At 42.7% G+C, this 27,896-nt stretch overlaps 1 protein-coding gene across 10 annotated transcripts in view; it reads left to right on the top strand.

Annotated features, from left to right (window-relative positions):
* The window catches only part of LDLRAD3 (low density lipoprotein receptor class A domain containing 3), a 294,583-nt gene that overhangs the window by 28,075 nt on the left and 238,612 nt on the right, over nt 1-27,896 (top strand). The window contains exon 1 of one of the 10 annotated variants that reach the window (XM_035262368.3): nt 4,150-4,831. The exons of 7 other annotated variants lie outside the window; for them this stretch is intronic. In XM_035262368.3, coding sequence (XP_035118259.1) covers nt 4,558-4,831 — 274 coding nt within the window. In that variant the 5' untranslated portion in view covers nt 4,150-4,557. Of the gene's footprint in view, nt 1-4,149; nt 4,832-25,571; nt 25,831-27,896 lie in introns of those variants that run through there. 2 more of the 10 variants (XM_035262367.3, XM_078340849.1) reach the window with 2 other exon arrangements.

Consider the following 27,896-nt stretch of genomic DNA (forward strand, 5'->3'; position numbering starts at 1 on the left):
TATCTTTTGGTTTCTTGCTTGTGGTTTTTGTTTTTATGAGGAGCAAAGAAGCTAGGCCTGATCTCCTGGGAAAGTAGCCTGCCGTATATTAGCGACACACTGGAACAGAAAAACCGTTCTGTGTGCAGTGCCTACTGTGTGCCCAGGTGTTGTCCTTAGTGCTTTTAGGTCACTGTTTCTTTAATCCTCTCACAATCGTCCAGGTAGGTGTCGCAGGTTGAATTGTGTCCCCCGAAAAGATACACTGAAGCTCTAAACCTGGTGCTTGTAAATGGAATCCGATTTGCAAATGGGGTCTTGACATAGGCCATTCGTTAAGACAAAGCTTATTGGATTGGGGTGGGCTCTAATTCTCATGACTGATGTCTTTGTAATAAGAGGGGGCACATGGACCCTCACAGAGGGAAGACGGCCTTGTGAAGACAGAGGCAGACATTGGGACATGTAGGTGCAAGGCAAGGAATGCCAGGGATGGCCAGCAACCCCCGGAAGCCAGGCAAGGAAGGATTCTGCCCTGGAGTTTTCAGAGGAAGCATGGCCCTGCCAACACCTTGAACTTCTAGCCTCTAGAATTGTGAAAGAACATATTTTTGTTGTTTTAAGCCACTCAGGTTGCAGTGATTAATTACAGCAGCCCTTGGAATTAGTGTAGTTAGAATTACCCAGAAGAATGTTAACCACATTTTATAGATGAGTACATCAAGGCTCAGAGGTGCTAAGCATCTTGCCCCAGATCAGTCAGTTCGTAAGTGGAGACAGACAAGTCAGGTCTTGCATAATGTGGCTACCAAGTCCATGCATTCGTTTTCACTCTGGAGCCAGCGAGGTGGTAACTTTCTAATGCTGGATATCTGGGACACCTTAATGAGCAGTTTAGTCTCAGAGGGAGGTCACCCAGTTGCACGTTAGATCTGCTTCTAATCCTAGATTCGGCCAGAAAATTCCTTGATTGATTCTGGGGGAATCTTCGCTTTTGCAGAGAGGATATAGGCCTGGTATTTTCTGTCCAGAGGATCTAAGTGTGGGGTGGAATAATACCATCTCTCCCTGCTGCTCAGCCAGGCCTGTGGGTCATCCAGGACCCATCCCATTCTGCAGAGAGCTTAGACAGCTTGCCCAAAGTCAATCGGTAGTTGGAAGAAGCATGACTAGAAGAGAGATAATGAAAGGGTGCCATTTCCTTCTGATCTCTCTAATTCTGCCTGTATCCTTATCCCCATCTGAACTCCTAGCCCTCCCATGCTCCCCCTCCATTTGGGATGGAGAGAAGGAGGCAGGGGTCATGTTTTAGAAAGGATATCATTTCATGGGCATTGGAACCCCAGTGGAAGATTTTATTGAGGGGAGTGACATGACCTGTTGGATGCTATGATGGGCTGATTTGTATCCCCAGAACCCATATGTTGAGCCCTAACCCTCAGTACCTTGGAAGGTGACTGTATTTGGAGATAGGGCCTTTAAAGAGGTAATTATGTTAAAATGAGGCTGTTAGGATAGGCTCTAGTCCAGTTTGACCTTTGTCCTTATAAGAGGAGGAGTTTTAGAAGCAGAGATAACACCAGGCATGCACATGCACAGAGGAAGGACCACGTGCAGACACAGTGAGAAGGTGGCCATCTGCAAGCCAAGAAGAGTTTTTGAGAAGCCAAATCTGCTGACCCCTTGAACTTGGACTTCCAGCCTCCAGAACTATGTCTGTTGTTCAAGCCCCTGGGTCAGTGGCATTTTGTGATGGAACAAATACAGAACCTAAAAGATGAATTGAGCGTTAGGGTGGGGAGTGGATGGGGTAAGTGATATTGTGGGTATTCAGAACAGCTGGAAAGTTGCAGGAAAGAGGAAGAGGGAGTGGACCAGGGAGATCCACAGAGATGGGAGGAAGGTGACAGATTACAGAACTGTGTAGGAGCCTTACAACAGATGATTGGGATGGGGAAGGAGTGGGGGAAATAATCTAGGAAGATCCCAGGATTCTATCTGAATGGATGGTGGCTCCATTCACTGGCGTGTGGGAACACTGAAGGAGCTGCTGGTGTGGGCGAGAAGGAATCCCAGTTGTCTGTAAGAAGGTATCCTCTGGCATCTGTGTTTTGTATCTGGAGCTCAGACAAGAGATCTGGACAAGGATGGAGATTTGGAAAGCACCAGCATCTAGATGACCACTTGGCTGTGGGTACCAGTGAGGAGGCGATGACATGAACTTGTTAAGCACAAAACTCTGTGAAACTCCAGCTCTTAAGGGAAGACACCACCATCGGAGAATAAGAAGGGGTGTCACCAGACCACTGTGCTGAGAAACTGAGGGAAAGACTGTTTGAGGATGGCACTTCAAGACACAGGCCGGGATAGAGACAAAGATTTAGGAGTTACCAGCATAGAGATGTTGGAGGAATTCATCAGTGAGAATCTTAACAAGGGAAGAGCAGAGGACCAGAGAAACCACAATAGCTTAAACTTTTTTTTTTAATTGTTTGTTTTCAAATTGGTAATATGTATAATGGTATAAAATTTGAAAGACAATTTCTCACCCCTGCTGCCTCATGTGCAGTTTGCTGGTTACCAGTTCTCCAGCCCAGAGGAAACCAGCCCTCAGATTCTGGTGTGCTATTTCAGAGGTAGCTGTTTATGTGCAAGAATGTACATATGTACATACCTATGTCTGAATAGATAGGTAGTCTGAATTTAATTTCTTTACAGAAACTGTAGCATACTATGCATCCTATTGTACAAATAATATGTATTTATTGATTTCAATTTTGTTGTTTGAAAAAGAAATGCAACCATATGGTTCAACATTTAAAAGGTATGAAAGAGGTGGGTGCAGTGGCTCACACCTGTAATCCTAGCACTTTGGGAGGTCAAGGCAGGTGGATTGCCAGAGCTTAGGAGTTTGAGACCAGCCTGGGGAACACGGTGAAACCTCATCTTTACTAAAAATACAAAAAGTTAGCCAGGTGTGTTGGCATGTGCCTGTAATCTCAGCTACTCAGGAGACAGACAGGAGAATCACTTGGTGGAGGTTGCAGTGAGTTGCAGTTGTGTTATTGCACTCCAGCCTGGGCGACCGAGCAAGACTCTATCTCAAAAAAAAAATATATATATATATATATTAAAAAGCACATAATAAAAGCTGTTCTTTTGACCTGACCCCAGCCTCCCTGGTCTCCTCCCTGGAGTCACCTCAGGTTTTTTTGTTTTGATTATTGTTGTTGGTGTTTACTTACTAAATATATTTCAGAGATCTCTCTTTCAGAATGGAAAGAGATTCCTTATTCTCTGTATATGATTTATGGTGTTCTGTTTCATGGATGCACCATAAATGATTTCATTAAGCTCCTATTGGTAGGTGGGTTGATTCACATCTTTGCTGTGACAAACAATGTTACATTGGATAGCTTTACACATATGTAATTCTAAATACCTGTAGAAATGGAATTTTTTGAGTTGAAGGGTCAAGTGCATTTGTAGTTTTTTTTGTGTGTTTTTTTTAGACAGAATCTTGCTCTTCCTTCAGGCTGGAGTACAGTGGCATGATCTCCGCTCACTGCAACCTCAGCCTCCTGGGTTCAAGCTATTCTTCTGCCTCAGCCTCCCAAGTAGGTGGGAATACAGGTGCTCGCCACCATGCCTGGCTAATTTTTTTTTTTTTTTTTAGTAGAAACAAGGTTTCACCATGTTGCCCAGGCTGATCTCCAACTCCTGATCTTAGGTGATACACCCACCTTGGCCTCCCAGAGTGCTGGGATTGTAGGCATGAGTCACCGTGCCCAGCCATGTTTGTAGTTTTGAGAGTTACTGCCTTGATGTCCTCTAAAGAGGCTACATCAGTATACTCCCCACCAGCATTAAATGAGAGTGCCATTTTCCCCATTGCTTTTCAGTCAAGTGTGTTATCACTCATTTTGATCCTAGTCAGTGTCTCATTGTGTTTCTCACTCTTATAATGAGAAAACATCTTTCTATAAGTGTAAGAACCATGTGTGGTTTCATTTCTATAAACTGTTTATATCCTTTACTTGTTTTCCTGTTGAGTAATTAATCTTTTTCTTACTGATTTGTCAGAACTACTCATATATTATAGAAATTAGCCCTCTGTGATACAAGTTGCAGATATATTTTCTCTCTTAATCAGATTTATTAGTCTTTTCTTTCATAGTTTTTGGACTTTCCCTTAGGAAGGGCTTTGTTACTCTAAAATTACACATCAAAGGCATGTTTTCTCTTTTGACATATTTTTCACCTACTTAGAATTTATGTTGATGCCATGTGAGAGTGAGGGATCCAGCTTTTTTTTTCAGGGGCCACCCACTTGTTCTGATCATTTGTTGAATAATCATTCTTGCTCACTGACTTGACCTCTGTACATTTTCTGTTGCTGTGTAAAAATATCATCACAAACTCTTTGTTTGAACACAGCACACACTTATGTCACAGTTGCTGTGGGCCAGGAGCCTGGATACAGCTTAACTGGGCTCTCTGAAAGGCTGCAATCAAAGTGTCAGCCAAAGCTGCAGTCTTATCTGAGACTCGACTGGGGAAGGATTCAATTCTAAGCTCATGAGGTTATTGGCAAAATTCATTTCCTTGCAGGCAGCCAGATTAAAGGCCTCATTTTCTTGCTGGCTGTTGACTAGAGGCCAGTCTCAGTTTCTTGTCATGTGGATCCTCCATACAGCCTCTTGTTTCATCAAGTCAGCAAGAAAGAGAAGGACTCTAGCATGTGGGAGCTGCAATGCACATCTGGTCGCCTTCCTTTTATGGATTAGAAGGGAGTTACAAGTCCTGTCCATGTTCGGGGGAAGAGGATCACACAAGGGCATGATACCAAAAGGTGAAGACCATGGTGGGGCCTTAGGAATCCACCTGCCATCCTAGGTTTATTATACTTTAAATTTCCATGTGTATATACCTGTTTCTGTAACCCCACTAACTTTTAAGAAGTGAAGCAGGCTACAAGAAATAAATGCCATAGCGCTGAGCTCATCTTTCCTGGTTCCCTGGTTAGCTGTGAAGCCTAACTCTGTCTGGTTGTGGACTTCATTTCATGAGACTCTTCGGCAGCTCTTCACTGGCTGAACTTGATATACATGCTGCCAGCTGACTTCGTGTCCACACTCCATGTCTCCAGGCTGTGATAACCGAGGAACTGCTTGGGCATAGGAGAAGCTTACTACCTGTTTCCATACATTTGGCCCTGAAATTCTGTGTTTTATTAGGGATTGTGTTCATATTGTTAAATATTACTTTTCTGGCCACACCACTGCCTCTTAGTGAAATCAAGTATGTTGTTGCAACTTGAAAATGTTATCCTAGTAGAATGCAGTAATAGCAAAGCTGTGGAGTGTTTGAGATGCTGATAGATTAGTGCCAGTCTTTCTCCCTGAAGAACAGGAGAATGCAGAATAGGCATCTGGAAGAAGGAGGGAAATTCTGGCGGCTGTGTTCTCTACATTTTTGTTTTCCCTACATTTCTGCAAATCAATTTTATGACCTGCAGTTCCTGGCCAAAATAATGCTCCCATTTCCTTTCCCAAAAGTCATTATAGATTGATTGACTTGTAGGACTCAGACTCTAATTAAAAGATGATGGGTTAAAGAAAGTTAAAAAAAATTAATAACAAACAGTATAGGCACTGGAGTGCAAATGGTGTAATCTTTGGCACTGAGCTTTGTAGGACAGAGAGGTATAGGACGATGCTGTGATTCATGGGAGAAGGTTGGAGAATGGAACCTCCAAATGGCCTGACCCAGAGAGCTGGCCAGGCAGAGGAGGGAGCACTAGGGTTTTTTCGTTTGTTTGTTTGTTTTTTTAAGTGGAAAGGTAATGAAGCCAAAAAGAGTTATCAGTTGTGTTTGGATGTGCCGATGTTGGTAGAGACTTCTCAGAGCAGATGAGTAGAGCATTGTCTGCCCAGGCTCAGGAAAATGTTCATACAGAAGATGCCTTGGGCAGGTTGATAAGTTAGTTGAAGAGAGGGACCCTGTTTGATACAGGTAAGAGGAGTTGGGCTGTTGAGGGGTGGAGGGATCTCATTTTTCTAGGAGTATACGTTTCTGAAAGGAAGAATAAGGCCTAGTTTCTGAAGCAGAGATGGGACGATCTCAGGGTTGGGGACCATGTGGATGGGTTGGGATGATGTCGGCAGAAAAGCTGCCAGGTAATTCTTTAAACTTGTTGCGAGTGAATGGCATCATTCAAGAATTTGAACTTGGAAGTGTACACAGTTAGATCCTTATGTCTCTTCGTAATTGAGAAAGGCATAGTTGTAGGGAATAGTTCTGTGAGTCCAGCTTTTCCTGAGATGTGGAGGGTCCATATCTTGGTGGGAAAGGAGGGTAGGAGGCAATGTGAGACTTTCGGCCATTGGAACTGGAAAGTTTCTCCCCAAAGCAGGTGACGGGAGCTGGCCAGGTGGCCTCTGAAGGAGATTCTGTAGATGAGAGGTATGGGGACCCAGGGACAATGGATGAGGGGTACTTTCTGGAAACACAAACACAGACACAGTTAGGAAGGGGATGTTGGTATTTCCTGTGTACACTCATTTCCTCCCCTCCTGGGACAGCACATGAATTGGACTTAATCATGAAACTTACTATGTTCCAGGCATCGTGTTAGGCACTTGGCAGTACTGAGTTGCGTAACACAAAGTCTCTTCTCCAGGAGCTTAGTCTGATGGGGGTGGGGAAGGACACTATGAGGTATCTGAGATGATGTTGGAATGAATGAGTCTTCTATTTTCAAAAGAGTTTGTTTTAGTTGAATTGTATTATATGGCAAGTTGGACAGTGACTTAAGGGGTGTGTGTGTGTGTGTGTGTGTGTGTGTTTGCAGATTTGCAGATGTCTGTGCATGCATGTGTCTGTGTTGCTTTGGCTTTTTATTTTTCTTGGAGTTTTGGAAATATGCATACTTAGAACATATTTACAGATGTATTTTTTGGATATTATTGGTCTATTGAAATTCAAACTCCAATTCAATAACTCACCTTATTAGAATGAAAACTGCATTGCTCAGGCATGTGTTATGCCTATTGAGTGGCTTTCAGAGCCTTCTAGGTGATTCAGGGTGGCATGGTGGCTAGCTCCATGCCACCAGGGACCCAGGCTTCCTCTCTTACATGGTATTCCTGTGCTAAGTACCTCATGGCCCAAGATTATTGCTTGAGTATCAGCCATGGCATCCAAATTCCAGTTGAAGGAAGGAGGAAGGCACTGAGAAGGATGAACTCCCTCTTTTTAAGTCCTGGAAGTCACACACTGAACTTGTGCTTATATCCCATTGGTCAAAACACAGCCACATTTTGTTGCAGAGAAGACTGGGGAATGTGCTTAAGTAAAATCAGGAGTCTTTTTAGTAATTAGAAAAGGAAAACATATAATGGGACCTGGAGGAATGTATGAAGGGGCTAATTATGAAGGGAAGAGGACCAAATTCCAGAATTTTACTTCGAAAACTTCGCCAGAGATATTTTACAGAAAATATGATCATTCTTCCAAGCAGCTTTACTAGAGGAATAAGAGGTATCCAGGGAGAGTTCAGGTAGGGAGAGGCCCAATGAGATGTTGCTCTTAGTTTGTTCAAGCTGCTATAACAAAATACCTTAGATTGGGTAATTTATAGATAATGGAAGTTGATCACTCACAATTCTCTAGGCTGGGAAGTCCAAGATCAAGGCACCAGCAGATTCTGAGTCTGGTGAGGACTCTCTGCTTCATAGGTGGTCCTCACATGGCGGAAGGGGAAAAGGGCTCTTTCAAGCCTCTTTTATAAAGACGCTAATCCCTTCATCACCTAACCACATCCTGAGGGCCCCACCTCTTAACACTATCACATCGGGGATTAGATTTCAACATATGAATTTTGGAGGGACACAAATGCTCAGGCCATAGCAACGCCTTCAGATGGTGGGGTTAGGGAAAACAGGTGGTGGTTTCAAACCTGAACCTCCACATCGGTGGTGACTGTGGTAGACTCCAGGATGTCGTTATGGATTTAAAATAGGGCTGCAGCTTCCCACGTGGGTTCCATGGAATATGCTCCAGAGCGAGGCACAGTGGGGAATCTTTTTATTGTCAGTGGCTTGTGAGTCTCCCAAGTGATGCAAGGGAGGCCAGCTTATTTAAAATGATCAGATGTCTAATTCACATTTTTAGGAGGAAGGGAAGTAACACTGAAGTCTATTTCCTGTTGCATCAAAGGCAAAATCCAAACTGTAGCTGTTTGTGAACAGAATCCCTGTCCGCAGCCTCACACCAACTCGAGGTGTACATGCCTGCAGTACCGCACTGCTCCCTTCAGCCTTTGTGCAGGATCGTGCAGGGTGGCCCAGGGCAGAGCAGCCTCATTCATCTGTTGTGTTTGTGACATTGTGTGACATGTACCCGGTCATGCCATCCGTTAAATGGGTTTGCACTCATGGTGGTAGCTCTTCTTGATGTACTAAGCTCCTTGGTTCAAGGTGGGGCTGTTTCTCACATATCTTTGGGACGCCAGCTTTGTTCTGCTTGGGACTTGTGATTCTGATCCAGTGCCCCAGACCTGAAGGCCCCTCTGTGTGTCAGTCCTGCAGAGATTTCCCTGTTTTCTTCACCTCATGGTCTGTCCTAAGCAGGAGGCATTGCTTTACCTAGAGCAGATTATTGAGCTGGAAAAGACAGTTAATAGGTAAATTGATCACCAGCAGAGTCCAGGATAGTCAGCTCAATGAAACATTTAAATTTTAAACACCCCTATTCAGAGTTGTTTCTCTTAACATTCCAAGTGCTTCAGGTCAGGGGAGGAGAGAGGAGTTCTTTTAGCTTAAATTATGCTTATCCTCTGAGGGCCACAGCTATTATATTGTTTCCCTGAACTTGGGCTCATTTTGGATTTTGCTGAATGGTTTACACATTTTTCCCGTATTAGTGATTATTAGAATCTCAGATTTGCAAAGGACTCTTTAATAATGCTGTCTGTTCTCAGCCATTTTGTTTCAGATTTGAGTTGAGCTGGGGTCAAATTGAATAATGTTCTGCTCCAATTCTGGGGTGTCTGCCTAGTGTTGCTTTTATAAACATGGTGAGGAAAGAAGAAGCAGGCCTAGTCTGTAGAAACTGGTCTGGTTGCTAATCCTGGTGGTGGTCACCAGGAAACAGGCATGTGGTTTTAACTTTGGGTACCCCCCAGCCGAGTGGGGCTGGGCTCCTAGATGGGACAGTTCTGCGTTAGTTTGGTCACAGGCTGGACCTGGCGGAAGGGCTTTGTGAGAACTGTGTGCAAGAAAACACTTAGCTGCTGTTCCTTACGGGGCTTGCTTGATCACTTTGGCGGCTTTGGGACTCATCCAACCTATGACCTCTCTGACCTTGGGAACTGAAGTTGCATTTTTAGCCACAGGATATTGATGGTGGAAAGATATGGAAGTCTCTGAGATGTAGTTGTGTTGTAGTATGATATAGTCTCCCTTCCTGAGGGCGACCATGGGTTAGCCCTTGCTATGCAGGGTAGTGTGAGAATTGGGCTTCTCAGGTGAGTGGAGCTTTAGCTGAGTGTTGAAACTGTCTGTCTCAGAGCCTCTGGTCCATTTGTTTTAGGTTGTTGGAGTTTATTTGCCTCTTCGGAAGACATTGGGACAAGCAAAGTTAAAACTGAATTGAGTTAGTTTGTAGGTACCATGCTTGAAAGAGCATTTATAAGATAGACTGGGCCTTGCTGCTCTGTGCTGAGAGATGTGGTGGTTGATGTTGTACCTGGGGCGAGGTTGTTGAGCCAGTGGCATTCTCCTGGGGAGCGCTCTCCTGGTCTCCTGGTTTCAGCCAGGCTCACAGCTATTCTGGTAGATAGATCCTCTTGCCTTTTATTAGCCAATTGTTTATTGATGCGGAGCTTCATTAAGAATGTTAGAGAAAGCCCAATGTCCCTTTGCTAGAAATATCTAAAGGCTGTAAGTATTCTTGTCTTTAAAATAACAAGGTGATGGAAATTATTAAAAAATGAAGCCTCTTAATTGAGCCTTAATCTCCATGGAAGTATTTTTATGAGATTTATAACTGTGTTTAATAGCTCTCTAATGAGTTTGTCAGTTTGCATAATGCTGATTATCCTGGCAATTCAAAGTAATTTATAGATATATTTTCATTACTAGGTGGCAGATATTATCCCCATTTTATTGCTGGGGAAATTGAGGCTTCATCTAGAGAAATAAATGACCCATAGATAGTCAGCCACAGAAAAGAATTACTGCTCTGGCATTTTTCCACTTCCTTGACACTACTGGCTTTATTGGGATGGGGTGTTAGATGGTTCACTGGCTCCTGTTAGGGAACCGATCCACTGGCAGATTAGTTGGTTGGTTTGAGTTATTCCTATTGAAAATGAGGTGTCCGTTTCTGTTTATATACATAGAATGGAAATTCTAGTTCATTTAGCTCCCCTACTGTGAAAGTTAATGAGTGTATGTGAACTTTGTTAAAGTTTGGGAGAATGACACTATAAGAAATGGTATTTTATTAATGAGAAACTTGGATTCTGCTCCTGGACCTCATGAAGGTATTTTCTGGTTTTCCAAATGTGAACAGGTGCTGATGAATCCACTCACTCCCCATCCAATCCAGCTGAGGACTTCTTTTATAATATTCTTTCCACTAGCCAGATGTTTTGAAATAGCAAAATTATTAAATAATAATTTGTATTGTTAAAACATTAATGAAAGACATTTAGAACTTTGCGAGTTTCTACTCAGAAGAAGTATTATCGTTGCCCGCAGATGTGTTTTGATTTCAGCCAAGAACAAAGACATTTGATATGTTAATTGCCCAATATTTAGGAAAAAGGACAGTTTTGGTTACTGCTTTTGAACTAGTGGTGGGAATTTTGGGTATTCCCCGAAGTCTGGGGACCCCAGTTTGGAAGCCATTATTGGATACCCTTGGACCCCTGCTGACCCCCAGGGGAGTCAAGGCTTCCTCATTTGGATTTTGGTTTTCAGATTGGTTGGGGGAAATCTCATATACGGGAGGAAGAAGAAAAAAAATTTAGGTACCATTTCTCTCTGGGGCCATGGGCCGCTTAGAGCTGTGACTTGTACCTTTCAATTCTATTTTGTAAATGCTCACATCATTAGGCCATACCTTTGGGAAACGTGAGGGGAGTGGAGGGGCTGAGTCAGAGGGAGGGAGAGTTTTGTGGTGGCAGCCAGGACTCTGCAGACAGAATAACTTGGGACTATATCTTTGCTGTCTCTCAGCTGTGTGACCTTAGTCATGTCACTTAACCTTTCTAGCCTCAGTGTCTTCATTTGCAAAATGGAGGCAATAACGGCTTGGGTGGGTAGGTGGTTGTGGGGATTAAGTGGGTAAAGGTTTGTGAAGAACAAACAAAAACAGTGGGGGTGTCCCCAGCTGTTAATATTAAGATCAGAAAATAACTCAAGAAGATCTCAAATTCTGATAGGCAGTACACACGCTGGAAGACTTGTTTTCAGATCCTCAGATTTTTTTAGGTGTACACTTCTCTAATGTTCATGTAGATGGTTCTGATGCTGTGACCTTCCTCCTTCTCTTTAGAAAAAGAAGTCCATTTTAGTAGCGCCATCTCATTGCCTGCAGTCTGCCAAAGCCGCATTGGCAGGATACACTTGGAAATGCAAGGGTGGTTGGCATCTCCCATCAAGTTGGCGTTTCCCTGGCTTTAGCTTTCGATGAGAGCCAGCTGTAGCCCTGCTCAGCCCAGGCTGTGAACACAGTGTGTGGGTGGGCATTCGGGTGTTTGAGGCATGCTTTTGTTGCATGTCAGAAGAGCTGTGTTTTCTCTTTTTGGTTCTTCACTGAAAGCTAAAGGACGTTTCTTTCTTACTTGGCTATGTAGCCTGGGAGTAGGGTCGGAACTCCTTGGGTCCTCCACCACCAGTGTTGTTTCCTCATCTGTTCTGGGTTGCAGTAGTTAGTCCTACATTCAGGGCCAAGTTGTGTGCCTGCACTCAGGGACAGGCACCATATTATTACAGTTTTCTGGAGTGGGTGTAACAGAGTACCAAGACTGAGTAGCTTAAACAACAGAGATTTATTGTCTCAGAGTTCTGGAGGTCAGAAGCTCACATCAGGGTGTTTGTAGGGTTTGTTCCATTTGTGGGTGGTGAGGAGGAATCTGTTCCGTGCCCCTCCTCGCTTCTGGTGGCTTCCTGGAAGTCTCTGTCATTCCTTGGGCAGCATCCCCTTGGTCACCGCCTTCATCATGACATGATGGTCTCTGTGTGCCTCCACATCATCCTCCCACTGGACGGGTCTGTCTCTGTGTGCAGATATCCCCTCTTTATAAGGAGGCCAGTCATGTTGGATTGGGCCCCACCTTAATAACCCCCCTTTAACTCGATCACCTGTGTAAAGACCCTGTCTCCAAATATGGTCACATTCTGAGTTATTGGAGGTTAGGACTCTGGCATATTGTTTTTGGGGGACACATTTAAACCTATGACTGATAACCCATTTGCTAATTTGCACAAAGTAACCTACTGATCAAGCCATGGGCTTACTGTGCAGGCCTGTCATCCCTCTTCCTCTGTTCTCATCCATGTCGTTACACAGCCTGAAGACCGCTCAGTCCTCTCCTAGGCAGCCTTTTCTTCTGAATTCATGACCACTGTGTGTATTCCATTCCTCTCCCAAGGCCACTACTTGTGACATTTCTTGTGTCTGTGTTTAGGCGTATTTGCTGTTTTTTTTTTTTGAGACAGTCTTACTCTGTTGCCCAGGCTGGAGTGTGGTGGCATGATCTCAGCTCACTACAACCTCTGCCTCCTGGGTTCAAGTGATTCTCCTGCCTCAGCCTCCCGAGTAATTGAGATTACAGGTGCACACCACCAGGCCCAGCTAAATTTTTATATTTTTAGTAGAGATGGAGTTTTACCATGTTGTCCAGGCTGGTCTCCAACTTCTGACCTCAAGTGATCTGCCTGTCTTGGCTTCCCAGAGTGCTGGGATTACAAGCATGAGCCACTGTGTCTGGCCAAGTTAATGATCTTGAGATGAGGTCGTGTTGGATTATCTAAAGCCAATGACAAATGTCCTTATAAGAGGAGAAACAGTTTGCTAATTATGAAGGATTTTTTCTGTTTGTTGAGAAATCTGATGTCTTCTTGATGTTTATTAAGTACTTGCTGAAATGGATTGCTCCTTTTTTGGGAAAACAGCATGATATACTGGTTTACCTAGAGATTTTGGGCTCCCAGCAAACATTTTAGAAAGGCCTGTCACACTATTAATTGCAAAGTAAATGTCTTTAGCCCCACGTGCAGCTGACTTATTTGGCCAGTGTTTATGTGTTTGGGGATGAGAAGGAACATTTGTTGACCACCCACAATACATCAGGCTTTTTGTTTTTTCATAATTACTTCTGTTAATCCTAATGCTAGGCCTGTGAAGTGGTTTATTGCCTTGGTTTATAGAGACGCCATCTGGGTCACAGAAAGATCAACTGGTTTGTCCAGGGACAGACAGAAGGAGAGCCGAGAGTTCCACCATCCAAGTTACTGTCAGCAGCAAATGACTTTTTCGCCAAGGAAATCTTTACATCAAAGCTAATGTGTGAAACAGGTCATCTGTACCGACCGCTTTGGTTAGATGGGAGTTGGGTGGGGTGAACTCTGTATCCCTCTACCAAGAGTCTCACTAAGCAGGCTCTGGGGCATCCCTGCAGAGCACATTTTAAACTTTATTTATTTATTTATTTTTTCCGGAGACACGGTCCCACACGTAGCTCATTGCAGCCTCAAACTTCTAGGCTGAAGCAATTCTTCCACCTCAGCCTCCCAAGTATCAGGGACTACTTGTGCACGCCGTCATGCCAGGCGCAGTTTTTACTTACAGGTTTTGTGGAGATAAGCTCTTGCTTTGTTGCCGAGGCTGCTCTCGAACTCCTGGCTTCACAGAGTTCACTCACCTTGGTTCCCTGAAGTGCTGGGATTATAGGCATCAGCCACCATGTCAGATCCATTATTGTTCTTGACTTGGTGCTTCCTGTACCCTCCTACTCTCTGGTTCTATGGATTCCCTATTGCATGTCTCTCTGGAGTTAGCAACTTTCTAGCATTTTGAGCTTTTTCTGTTAGACAAGTTAGGAAATGGAGTAGACTCAGGGAGAGGATATTTTTGCAGATCCTCTCTGCAAAAATATGGTGGCAGGTTTTTCCAGTGCCATTCTTGTGATAGTGAATAATAAGTCTCATGAGATCTGATGGTTTTATAAAGGTTCTCTACACAGGTACACAGGCTTTCTTGCCTGCCACCATGTAAGATGTGCCTTTGCTCCTCCTTTACTCACCATGACTGTGAGGCCTCCCCAGCCATGTGGAACTGTGAGTCCATTAAACCTTTTTTTTTTTTTTTTTTTAAAATAAATTACCCAGTCTTGAGTATGTCTTTATTAGCAGCATGAGAACAGACTAATACAGTGGAGTTCAATTTCTGATGTGTGGTAGGTGCAAAATCTAGGCTGGGGTATGCCCAAGGAGAGGGCAGGGGACAGTACCCTGATGCCAGTTTGGAGGGATGGTCTTTGACAAGAGACCTATGTTGATGACTTTGTGTGAGAATACTGCTGTTGTTCATGAGAGACACTCATATCCCAAGCATTTGTTGGATTTAGGAGGATCCAGATCCATCTAGGTTAGGGGCCACTAAGATAAGACAAAAATCTCTGCTTAAAGGGCCATTCAGGTTGCAACTGGATGGTGCCTGGTTATCTCTAGGAAGAGGCTGAATTCTGAAAACACTTCCTATATGCAATGCTTTGGACTGTTTAAAGGAGAGACAATTCATTTCATTTTATTTTTGTGTCCCTTTCATATAGAAGAAAAGAAATTTGAACAGAATGTGTACGATATATTGTGAATTTCCCTCCACCAGAATATTGTTGATGTTTAGGGTCCAAGAATTAGTGTAGTTTTATCTTGGAATTTAACCTGGTATTTATTGTGATATGCTAATGAAAGGACATGTGCTAGATAATGTATTAGGGTAGGAGAGGTCTATGCTGCAGTAAGAAACTTCCCGGAAAGTTTAATACATAGAAGCCTATTTTTCATGTACACGAAAGCCCTGCAGATTGGATGGCAGTAGTGGGTGAGGGGTCTACCTATCTTGGTCACTTTCTCCTGGCTGATTGAGACTCCATCATCTGCAACATTTCCACGGCAGGAGAAGAGATTGCAGGACATGTTATTACTGGCTCCTCTGTTCACCCTAAAAGTGATACATGTCACTTTCTGCACATTCCTTTGACCCAAACTAGTCATGCGGCCCTGCCTACCCTGGGAAACAGGGGGACTGTCAGATGAGTACCACTCTGCCACAAATGACACAGAGCACATCTGTTGGTAATTAGTTCATTGAGTCTGAGTAAAAGCTCAAGCATGAGTAGTGCTGGGCCCATTTACTTGAGAAAATGAAGTCCTGAGCTCCTCAGAGTCAAGGGCTCTATCTCTACATCTCTCACACCGGGCTGTCTGCCTCACACTTTTCTTAGCACCCAGCAGAGTTTGGTTGAGTTGAATGAATGAGGCATTTAAAATCCGTTTGAGTATTTGTCTGATTCACAGGGCTGCTTCACTTAGAGTTTTGCTAATGTCGTTGTCTGCCTCAAGAGAATGCTCATGCCTCCTGTGGTTGAGGTGGGTCAAGTACCAGCTATGACACATTTGTATATTTTGTTAACAAGAAGCTACTGCAGTCTCTGCATGTTTTTAGGGATCATCTTTTTAAAAAGTAATTTCAATTCTATTTTAGATTTAGAGGGTACCCGTGCAGGTTTGCGACATAAGGGTATTGCACGATGCTAAGGTTTGGGACATGATTGATCCCATCATCCAGGTAATGAGCGTAGTACCCAATACTTAGTTTTTCAGCCCTTGCTCCACTTCCTTCCTCCTCTAGCTAGCAGTCTCAAGTGTCTGTTGTTGCCATGTTTATGTCCACGAATACCCACTTATAATGAGAACATATGGTATTTGGTTTTCTGTTCCTGCATGAATTCATTTAGGATAATGGCCACCAGCCGTGTCCATGTTGCTGTACAGGACATGATTTTGCTCTTTTTATGGTTGCATACATAGTATTCTATGGTATATAGGTACTGTATTTTCTTTCTTTCTTTTTATTTTTTTGGTACTGTATTTTCTTTGTTCCATCCATTGTTGATGATCACCTAGGTCGAGTCCACGTCTTTGCTATTGTGAATGGTGCAGTGATGAACATACGAGCACATGTGTCTTTTGGTAGAATGATCTACTTTCTTGTAGATATGTACCTAGTAATGAGATTGCTGGGTTGGTTGAATGGTAATTTTGTTTTAAGTTCTTTGAGAAATCTCCAAACTGCTTTCCACAGTGGTTGAATGAATTAACATTCTCACCAGCCATGTATAAGCGTTCCCTTTGCTCCACAGCCCTCCCCAGCATCTGTTGTTTTTTGACTTTTTAATAATAGTCATTCTGACTGGTGTGAGATGGTATCTCATTATGGTTTTGATTTGCATTTCTCTAATAGTGAACATTTTGAAAAATATGTTTCTTGGCCATGCCTTTGCCTTCTTTTTTGTTTGTTTATTTTTTGATACATGGTCTCACTCTGTCACCAAGGCTGGAGTGCAGTGGCATGGTCATGGCTCACTGCAGCCTCAACTTCCTGGACTCAAGCCATCCTCCCATCTTAGCCTCCCAATTAGCTGGGACTACAGGCATGCACCACTATGCCTGGCTAATTTTTAAATTATTTTTTATAGAGATGCAGTATCACTATGTTGCCCAGGCTGGTCTGGAACGCCTGTGCTCAAGTGATCCTCCCACCTCAACCTCCCAAAGTGCTGAGATTACAGGCATGAGCTACTCTGTGTCTGTAATGAGCTACTCATGTGCCTGGCTCTGTGTCTTCTTTTGAGAAGTGGCTGTTCATGTCTTTTGCCCACTTCTTAATGGGGTTATTTTATTTTTGCTTTTTGAATTAAGTTCCTTATGGATTCTGGATATTAGACCTTTGTGGGATGCATAGTTTGCGAATATTTTCTCTCATTCTGTAAGTTGTTTACTCTGTTAGTTTTTTTTTGCTGTGCAGAAGCTACTTAGTTTAATTAGGTCCCACTTTTCAATTTTTGTTTTTGTTGCGGTTGCTTTTGAGGGTTTAGCAATAAATGATTTGCCAAGACTGATGTCCAGAATAGTATTTGCTAGGTTTTCTTCTCGGAGTCTTATAGTTTACAGTCTTATATTTAAACCTCTAATCTATCTTGAGTTAATTTTTGTATGTAGTGAAAGATGGGTGTCCTGTTTTATTCTTCTGCTTATAGCTAGCCAATTATCCCAGCACCATTTACTGAATAGGGAGTTCTTTACCCATTGTTTATTTTTGTTGACTTTGTCAAAGATGAGATGGCTGCAGGTGTGCAGGTTTATTTCTGGTTTATGTGTCTGTCTTTGTACCAATATCATGCTGTTTTGGTTAGTGTATCCCTGTAGTATAGTTTGAAGTCTGGTAATGTGATGCCTGCAGTGTTATTCTTTTTGCTTAGGATTACTTTGGCTCTTTGAGCTCTCTTTTGGCTCCATATTAGTGTTAGAATCTTTTTTTCTAATTCTGTGGGAAATGACATTGGTAGTTTGATAGTGATAGGATTACCATTGAATCTGTAGATTGTTTTGGGCAGTATGGTCATTTTAACGATGTTGATTATTCTAATCCATGAGTGTGGAATTTTTTGTTTGTGTCTATGATTTCTTTCAGCAGTGTTTTTGTAGTTCTCCTTATAGAGATCTTTCGCCTGCTTCGTTAGGCATGTATTTTATTTGTTAATTTTTTGTGCTATTATAAATGGGATTGTGTTCTTGATTTGGCTCTCAGCTTGAATTTTATTGGTGTATAGAAATGCTACTGATTTTTGTATCCTAAAATGCTATTGATTTTTTATCCCAGAACTTTACTGAAGTTATCAGTTCCATGAGCCTTTTGACGGAGTCTTTAGGGTTCTCTGGGTATGGAATCATATTGTCAGTGAAGAGAGATGGCTTGACATCTTCTTTTCCTATTTGGATGCCTTTCCTTTCTCTCTGTTGCCTGATTGCTCTGCTAAGACTTCCAGGGATCATCTGAAAACCTCATAGGAAAACCACTTTCCAGACACAATGACAACATTTGGTGCCTCTTATTTAGCAGTTCCGTCTTGGGCTTTACTTAGAGTTATATAACCTAGGGGCCTGATTCCTGGTTCCTCCATTTGTTCTCTATGTGATTTTCACATTTTGTTGTGTCTCAGTTTTTTCATCACTTATAAAGGCATGGGGGGTGGTTTGAAAATGCCCAGCTCTCAGGGTTGTCATAAGGACTTTATTCATAGTGGTATTAGTTCCCTAAGCCTGTTGTAACAAATTCTTACCAACTGGGTGGTTTAAAACAGTAGACACTTTACTCTCTCACAGTTCTGGAGACAGAAGTTTGAATCAAGGTATTTGTAGGACTGGTTCCTTCTGGAAGCTCTGAGGGAGAATCTGCTCCATGCCGCTCTCCTAGATTCTGGTGGTCACCAGGAATCTGTGGCATTCCTTGGTTGGCAGCTGCATAACTTCAATCTCTGCCTTCATGTTTTTTTTTTTTGAGATGGAATCTTGCTCTGTCACCCAGGCTGGAGTTCAGTGGCATGTTCTTGGCTTACTGCAACCTCTGCCTCCCAGGTTCAAGTGCTTCTCTGCCTCAGCCTCCTGAGTAGCTAGGATTACTGGTGCATGCCAGCTAATTTTTGTGTATGTGTGTGTGTGTATATATATATATATTTGTGTGTGTATATGTGTGTGTGTGTGTGTGTGTGTGTTTCTTTTTTTTTTTTTTTGAGACGGAGTCTTGCTCTGTTGCCAGGCTGGAGTACGGTGGCGCAGTCTTGGCTCACTGCAACCTCTGCCTCCTGGGTTCAAGTGATTCTTCTGCCTCAGCCTCCCGAGTAGCTGGGGCCACAGGCGTGTGCCAGCACGCCCAGCTAAGTTTTGTATTTTTAGTAGAGACGGGATTTTGCCATGTTGCCCAGGCTGATCTCGAACTCCTGGCTTCAAATGATCTGCTCCCCTCAGCCTCCCGAAGTGCTGAGATTACAGGTGTGAGCACCGCACCTGGCCTCTGCATCTGTCTTCACATGATATTCCTCTCTGTGTCTGTGTCCAAATTTCCCTCTTGTTATAAGGATACCATTCATTACATTAGAACTCACCCTGATCCAGTGTGACTTCTTCTTGAATTTTATATCTGCAAAGACTCTCTTTCGAATCGAGGTCACATTCAGAGGTATTGGAGGTTAGGCTTTGAACACATCTTTTGCATCGTAAAGTACTAATACAGTACCCACACATAGGTGTCCTTCAGTAAATAATTGTTTCCATTGCTCTGCTGTTACAGTGTTCGGCAGTGCCTACGTGGAGCTTTCTAACTGAATTCTGCCATCTTTTCAGATCTTGGAGGCTATCGTATTGATAAAACCAGAGCATATTCTGTTGTTTGGTAATGCATAGCTTCTATTTGCAGCATGATGCCCTTCTAGGGTGTGTGTATGAGCCCCCATGCATCTCAATTACAGAATATATTAGGTGACGGGATTTTGTATGACTTAGCCTAGTACTGTCATGGGTTCCTTCGGGCACTTTTGTCTTGCTTAACAATGCAAACCAGAAACTGCACACAAATGGTTACCCAAAATGAGTCCTGTTATTATTGCTTTTTTCCCCCCCGGGGTCCCAAACTGCAGAAGCTTATTCACTGCAAGGCAACAAGGGCTCTAACTGTCTTGCCTCCATATATTACATTCCCTATTACACTGGAACATGGTGAAATTAATTGTGGCCAGGCAGGGAAGACAGAAAAAAACCCTATAATGGTTTATCATATTTTGTAGGCTTTGTGAGGACCATAAATTTAAGGCATATAGGAATTGTATTTATTCCTTGGATTTCACCAATTTGTCTTGTTCCTTTTTTTCGGTGGGGACAGGTTCTTCCAGACAACAGGGTCTCTGTTGTCAAAGTAGAAAACAGAAAAGGGAGAGGGCACTGGGATGTTCCTAGTGTCACAGATGACTGCAGAGCTATCCCTCGCAAGCTTCTTTGGTTACATGGCTTTTAATAGCTAAATTTTTAATGTAGGTTTGCGGTGGAGGGAGCTGCTTTTGACCATTGCCTCTCTTCTTACATCAGCTCTTTAATAGCCACCATTGTAGGAGTCACATTCCATGTAGAGCACTTCGTAAATTGAATAGTTGTTTGTGTGTGTGTAGCTGGGCAGGCTCGGAGTTTTGGCCTCTGGCTGTATGGCTGTATGCTTGTGAGTGTCTTTTGTCTGAAACCTGATGATGCAGGAATTTACATCTTGGAATAGGAGCTGGTTTAAACAAGGAAATTTATTCATTACTGAATTATCTTGAGAGTTCAGCATCTCCTATCGGCATGGAAGTGCCCCTGGGCTCAGTCTTTTTGGACAGTGAAGATGCATACTCCAAAGGTTAGAGTTCTCTGAAATGACTGTTTTTTCAAGATAGCAAGGAAGCAGTATTGCCCACAGAGATCCAGGTGGCTGCATGAACAAGAATATAACCTTGATTTTATGGTTTTTAGTTCCTTCTCCAAAGTCAAGGTTCATGAGTCGATTAAAAAAAAAATCGCGAAGTGATTTAAGTATTCCTCAGTAACCTTGTAGCAATTGCCATCAAACTTTGTCGACAGTGACTTGTGCCAGCACATTGTTATGTCCACACAAAAATTTGTACACTAGTGGTTCATAGCAGCATTATTCATAATAGCCTGAAAGTAGAAACAACCACATGTTCACCAGTGGATGCATGGGTAAATAAAATGTAGTATATCCATAAAATGGGATGTTATTCAGCCATACAGAGGAACAAAGTTCTGATACATGCTACAATAGGAATGAACCTTGGAAATATTATGCCAAGTGAAAAAAAGCCAATTACAAAAGAATAGATATTGTATGATTCAATTTATAGGAAATGTCCAGAATAGGCAAATACATGGAGATAGAAAGTAGATAGGCGGCTGCCTAGGGCTGGGTGGGGGTTTGGGAGGAAATGGGGCATGGCTGCTGATGGGTATGGGGTTTCCTTTTGGGGTGAAGTGTTCTAAAATTGATTGTGGTGATGGTTGCACAACTTTGAATATACCAAAAGCCATAGCATTGTATACTTTAAATGGGTAAATTGTATAGTGTGTGAGTTTTATCTCTTAGTAATGCTGTTAAAGATCACATTTACATTGCCAACAAGGACATTTATATAAAGGTGAATCAAAACATACTCTTTTCATATCTGATATATTCTGATTTATTCCAGTCTTTTCCATTCTATTTCTTTACAAATGTCTGGACATGAGCCATGATACTGAATCCATAATCCACATTTTTATGGATTCATTTCCATTTTACAGATTAAAAACACAGAGTCCCAGCACTTGAGTGAGTATAGGGTTACACAATGTATACGTGACTAAGTTGAGACTTCTGACTGGGTCTTTCTTCTAACTCCCATTTCACTGTGCTAGCTAAGAGGTTGGGTAGTGTTTAAAAACAGTTTAAAAGATTGAGCAAATGTAGGGGTAAATGAAAAAGTACGAGCAAGGAATAGACTCCTTATAAATACCTTCACCTACAGTCTGAAGTGGTTAGGGAAGCTTTTCAATGTCCGACACCCTGTGCATTGTCCTGGCTGAGCAAGGAGGCTCCATTTGTTTATTTTTCAAGCAAAGATGCTGTTTTCTCAGCTCTGTAGAGTAACAACATTACAAATTTCTAGCTGCCTGCCATGGGGCTTGCTGGCTTCTAGCCCTTCCACTGAGAGTCAAATTTGAGGTAGATGATCATAGAAAATGAAGAAAGACATACAGGTCATTAGGGAGAAAAGAGGAGCTGGTGTCTCCTATAGCTCTGGAATCCGTATCAGATAATTGTGCCCTGACTCTGCAGTCCTGGCCAGAGATGAAAAAAAAAAAGAATTTTTACTGGAGTAAACGAAGTGGAAGCAGGGAGTGAGGTATCAGAAAGGTCTTAGGTTAGTCCAGATGTATGGTATATTTTTAATAGGGAAAGGATTCATTTCTGAATAATTATGAGCTGATTCAGACGTGTGGCCCCTTCCAGTGTCTGTGAGAGGCCATTTTCCTAACCAACGTCTGTTTTTCTCACCAAGTTTTGCTTAACATTTGGAAAGAACACTCTACCTTCATAGTTAATTATGTGCATAAATATTGCTTCTCCCAGCAGGACCATTTCCCATGTTATAAAGGACTCACATAGATTTAAAGGTTTTTTTTTTTCTTCTCCCTCCCATAATGTATTCAGTGTTGCTAAAAGGTGCCCATCTCAGGAACAGAGGAGCTTCTGATTAGTTAGGGGTCCAGCTGAGGGTATAGGAGGAGAGATGGGAGGAATAACAAACAGCCTGTCCTTCCACATGTCTGGACTTCTTCAGGGTTCCAGGGTCCTACCATACCTTAAAGATACCATGGGTTCAGTTCCAGAGCACAGCAATAAAGTGAGTCACATGAACCTTTTGTTTTCCTAGTATATATAAAAGTGCTGTTTACACTATATTATAGTCTATTAAGCATGCAATAGCATTATATGTAAACAAGCAATGGATATACCTTATTTAAAAATACTCTATTGTTAAAAAGTGCTAATGATCATCTAGCCTTCAGTAAGTTTTAATTTTTTTGTTGGTGTAGGATCTTGCCTCAGTGTTGATGGCTGCTGACTGATCCAGGGTAGTGGTTGCTGAAGGTTGGGGTGGCTGTGGCATTTTCTTAAAATAAGATTACAATGAAGTTTACTACATCAGTTGACTCTTCCTTTCATGAAAGACTTCTCTATAGCATGCAGTGCCCCTTTGATAGCGCTTCACCCACAGAACGACTTCTTTCAAAATTAGAGTCACTCTTCTCAAACCCTGCCACTGCTTTGCCAGCTGTTTATGAAATATTCTAAATCCCTGTTATCATTTCACAATGTTTATAGCATCTCCATCAGGACTAGATTTCATCTCAAGAAGCTACTTTCTTTGCTCATCAATAGGAAGTAACTCCTCATTCATTACGTTTGTTCCTGAGATTGCAGCAATTCAGTCACATCTTCAGGTTCCACTTCTGATTCTGGTTCTTTTGCTCTTTCCACTACCTCTGCAGTTACTCCCCCGTCTGAAGTCTTGAACACCTAAAAGTCATTTATGGGGGCTGGAATCAAGTCCCTCTAAACTGCTGTTGATGTTGATATTTTGACCTTGCACAAATCACAGATGTTCTTAATGGCATCTGAAATGATGAATCCTTTCTAGAAGGATTTGAATTTACTTTGACTATATCCATCAAAGGAATCAATATCTATGGCAGCTATGGCCTTAAAAATGTATTTCTTAAATAATGAGTCTTGAAAGTTGGAATGACTCTTTGATCTCTGAGGTGTAGAATGGATATTGCATTAGCAGGCAATAAAAATCATTAATCTTCTTGAACATCTCCATCAGAGCTTGTGGGTAACCAGGTGCATTGTCACTGAGCAGTAATAAGGAATCTTTTCCTGAGCAGTAGGTCTCAACAGTGTGCTTAAAATATTCAGTAAACTATGCTGTAAACAGATGCACTGTCATCCAGGCTTTGTTGTTCCATTTATAGAATATAGGCAGGGTAGAGTTAGCATAAAGACTCTAGAATTTTCAGAAAAGTAAATGAGTATTGACTTCAGCTTGAAGTCCCCAGCTGCAATAGCTTTTAACAAGAGAGCCTGTCCTATGAAATTTGAAGCCAGGCATTGACTTATACTGTCTAGATATGAAAGTCCTGGATGGCATCTTTTTCCAATAGAAGGCTGTTCCATCTACATTTAAAAACTGTTGTTTAGTGTGCCACCTTTATCAATGATCTTAGCTCTCTAGATATTCTGGATAACTTGCTGCAGCTTCTACAGCAGTATTTGCTGCTTCACCTTGTATTTTTATGTTATAGAGATGGCTTCCTTCCACTCATTAACCAACCTCTGCTAGCTTTAAACTTTCCTTCTGTAGATTTCTCACCTCGTTAGCCTTCTAGAATTGAAGAGAGTTAGAGCCTTGCCCTGGATTAGGCTGTGGCTTAAGGGAATGCTATGGCTGGTTTGATTTTGTCTCTAGACCACTAAAACTTCCTCCATATCAGCAACAAGGCTGTTTTGCTTTCTTATCGTTTGTGTGTTCATTGGATTAACACTTTTAATTTCCTTCAAGAAGTTTTCCTTTGCATTCATAATTTGGCTAAGTGTTTGGCCCAAGAGGCCTGGCTTTCATCCTGTCTTGGCTTTCAACATGCCTTCCTCACTAAGCTTAACCATTTCTAGCCTTTGATTTAAAGTGAGAGATGTGCACCGCTTTCTTTCACTTGAACACTTAGAGGCCATTGTAGGATTATTAACTGGCCTAATTTCATTATTGTGTCTCGAGGACTAGGGAGGCCCAAGGAGAGAAAAAGAAATGGGGGACTGGCCTGATGATGGGGTAGCAAGAGCTCATGTATTTATCGATTAAGTTGTTACCTTATATGGGTGTGGTTTGAGGTGCTCCAAAATGTTTACAATGATGACAGCAAAGATCACTGCTCACAGGTCACTGTAACAGATATAATAGTAATGAAAAAGTTTGAAATATTATGAGAATTAGCAAAATATGACAGAAACACACAAAGTGAGCACATGAGGTTGGAAAAATAGTACTGGTAGACTTACTGCATTAAGGCTTGCCACAAACCTTCTGTTTATAAAAAGAACATAATACCCATGAAGCTCAATAAAAGCGAAGCACAGTGAGACGAGGTTTGCCTGCGGTTTCTATGTCGAGTGAGTCTGTTCCTTAGATCAAGAATTGATGTTCTTTCTCACCTGATTGAGAGGGCCAGGAGCAAGGAGCAAGCTGAAGGGAATCGAAGCTGTAAATATAAATCATAATGAGTAAAACAATAACATGTAACTGTTTTTGGTTAAATGTGCCAGACCCTGTGCACAGTGTGGGTTGTCTCATCCAAATTCTTCCAATGTCTCAGTAGAGCAGGTATGATATTGCCAAACTTAGGCAGACCTGGTTCAAGTCGGGGCTTCTTCATGTACCTTTGGGAATGGGCTAACCATGTACCTTTGGGAATATTGTGTCTGCCTTTCTAAGCCTTAGTTTCTCATCTGTCAGACAAGGACAGTGATGTCCTTGCCTCATGGCATGATGGATGGCTAAAAATAAAGTAATACATGCACAGCACTTGGCTTTCAAAATGGGGCATAAAATGATTGCTATTTTTATGATTAGGTGGAAACTTTTCAAACTTTTCCTTTTTTTTTTAGTTGTTAAAGGGATCCTTTATTGAAATGTTTACTTTTGTGCTTCTTAACTAGCCAGGCATTTCACCGCACCACTGTTGATGTCATGAGGGCAGTTCATGGACTGGGCAGTTCCGAGGATCTCTTTAATGGTTTCAGAGAGTTCTCTGGCTAAGGATCAGTGCCACATTTGTCAAGCAATGTTGACAATCTCATCAAAAGTGATATTTCCACTGTGTTTAATGGCTTTCTGTTTCTTTTTGTCTCTTTGTGGTTCCTGGAGGGCTTTGCAGAAACCCTCTGGCAAAGGCAGATGGTATCACCTCAGTCTGGGCCTGTTCTGAATTGTCAGTTTCACTTTAATCCTCAGACCCTTCCAATCACTTGTTGCCTTGGCAATGTCATCACCAACTCTTTTTGCAGACAGACCAAGAAGGCCAATCTTGGGGGCCAGCACAGACATGGTACCAGCTATACCCAGGTGCACCTCAGGTATATGACTTTGATCTCTTTGGGGTCGAACTTCAGCGGTGTGCTGGAGGCGGCTGGTGTCGGATGATACTGGATTCAGGACGATCCAAGAAAGTTACACCTTGGCCTCCTCAGAGCGGAAAGCCGAAAGTAGAAACTTTTCTTATTCCTATTTTATAGATCAGGAACGTGAGGCTTAACTAGGTTATGAATTCAGGAGTCACAGCTACAGAGTGGGTGAGGCTGGGACTAGAGTTCAGGTCTGTCGGACTCTGGCCTCCTGTCTTTTTTTCTGTAATCTGATGATTGGCCGAAGATGTTAGGTTTCTAGGAGAGGCTGTGGCAAGGGCACCGGGCCTGTGCTGCCTTTTCAGATTGGAAGGTCTTCTCTAGAAGGGAGTTGACTCACCCAGGTGACTTCCAGGAACAGGGTGAGGGTGTTCACTAGAAGAGGGCAGTCACACCACCTGTTAGTGTGGGATTCCCCCGGTTATTGTCTTTTGTTTCCTTTTTCTCTAACCCTGGGATTACTGAGGCTGAGGAGGTGTTTTCTACTTCCTCTTAAAAGAAGAACTCTGAACTGATTTTTGGTTTCACTATGTGTTTGTTTTTTGTTCTTGTCTGTCAGAGATTATCATCTCTTGTGGCAGAGAAAGGCCTTTTTCCTCCTCCCTCTTCTCTGATGCTTGTAAACATTCCTAGTGGCTAATGAACATTGGATGCACCCATGAAGTAGAATCCACACGTTTAATTCTGGATTGATTCTCTGAGGCCTTCCCTGCCAGGCTCCTTTCAGCCAGAGCATATTCGCCCTTTGTCAGCCTTGAGTGCTCAACTATGGAAATGCTCAGAGCCTGTTGGGCAGGCTGATTTAAACAAACAAACAACAAAGCCAAAAACAGTCCTAGAATGAACTCTGGAGAGGAGTATCCTGGATTCACTTGGAAAATATCCTTTGTGGTTCCAGGGAGGTCGAAGATGTGAACCCAGGGGTCTATGGTTTATGAAGGTTGCAGATTTCTAATTGGGGTCTTGGTCTGATGGCTCCAGGAATCCTCTGGATTTGGTGTAGTAATAATAATACCACTTTAAAGTAGGCTCATTACTAGAGCCGTTATTGCTTTTGTTCGAAATGGCCCATCTAAGTCAGGCCCTATTAAATAGAGCAATTTAACTGACACTTAGCTTCTTTAGGGAGATAAATTATCCTTTGGCCTGGTCACCTCCACTTTGAAATTTGATCATTGGTATGAGCCCCGGGAGGGTAGTTCAGGCAGATACATTTGTTCATGTAAGCCCACATTGCAGTCATTCATTCAGGACACATTTAATGAGGACCAACTCTATACCCGACACTGTAAAGCCCTGGATGTATGGTACAAATGAAGAGGACATGGGCTCTGCTTTTAAGGAGCTCACAGCTTTTATTCAATCATGAAACACTGATTGGGCACCTACTGTGTGCACAAAGCCGTGTGCTTGATATTGCACAGGAGACAGGTTAGTGGCAGAATGTGTGTGTTCGTGGGGCCTTTGTGATCTGTACAGAGAATGAACTTGCAATCAGCTAACGGGGTGCAGCCTATAACTGAACATATGTTATAAAAGAGGTGCAGGAAAATGCTGCGAGCCTGAGAATGGAGAGGTTCCTTCAGTTGGCTGGACTGGAGTAGCCTCGTGGTGGTGGCGTTACTGATCCTTGAAGGATGTCCTCTCTGTTGAGAGTCAGCCAGATTACCTGGAGAAACAGAGTTTAAAGCAGGACTGATTGCTCCAGGGGCCTGGCTGCAGCCACAGGCCTCTCTGGAACTGAGGCTGTGCCTCTCCATCTCTCCTGTTGCCTACAGATTCGCTCCTTTTTGGTGTTCTTGGCTTCTCATTGGAGGCGGTTGCGTTCTCATCCTACCCACTACTTTCTCCAGACTTTATATCCATGACCTGCCCAATCCCAAGTCTCCCTCGTGCTCTTTCACTCAGCTCCTTTGGCTAACCCAAAGTGCATTAATTCTGAAGACCCAAAGGGAGGAGTGTGCCTCACTTTCTCTTTTCTGCACCTCCGTGCATATCATTAGCCTCCTGGAAATCTC

This window comes from Callithrix jacchus, chromosome 10 (assembly GCF_049354715.1).
Source record: "Callithrix jacchus isolate 240 chromosome 10, calJac240_pri, whole genome shotgun sequence".
NCBI classification, from domain to species: Eukaryota; Metazoa; Chordata; class Mammalia; order Primates; family Cebidae; genus Callithrix; species Callithrix jacchus.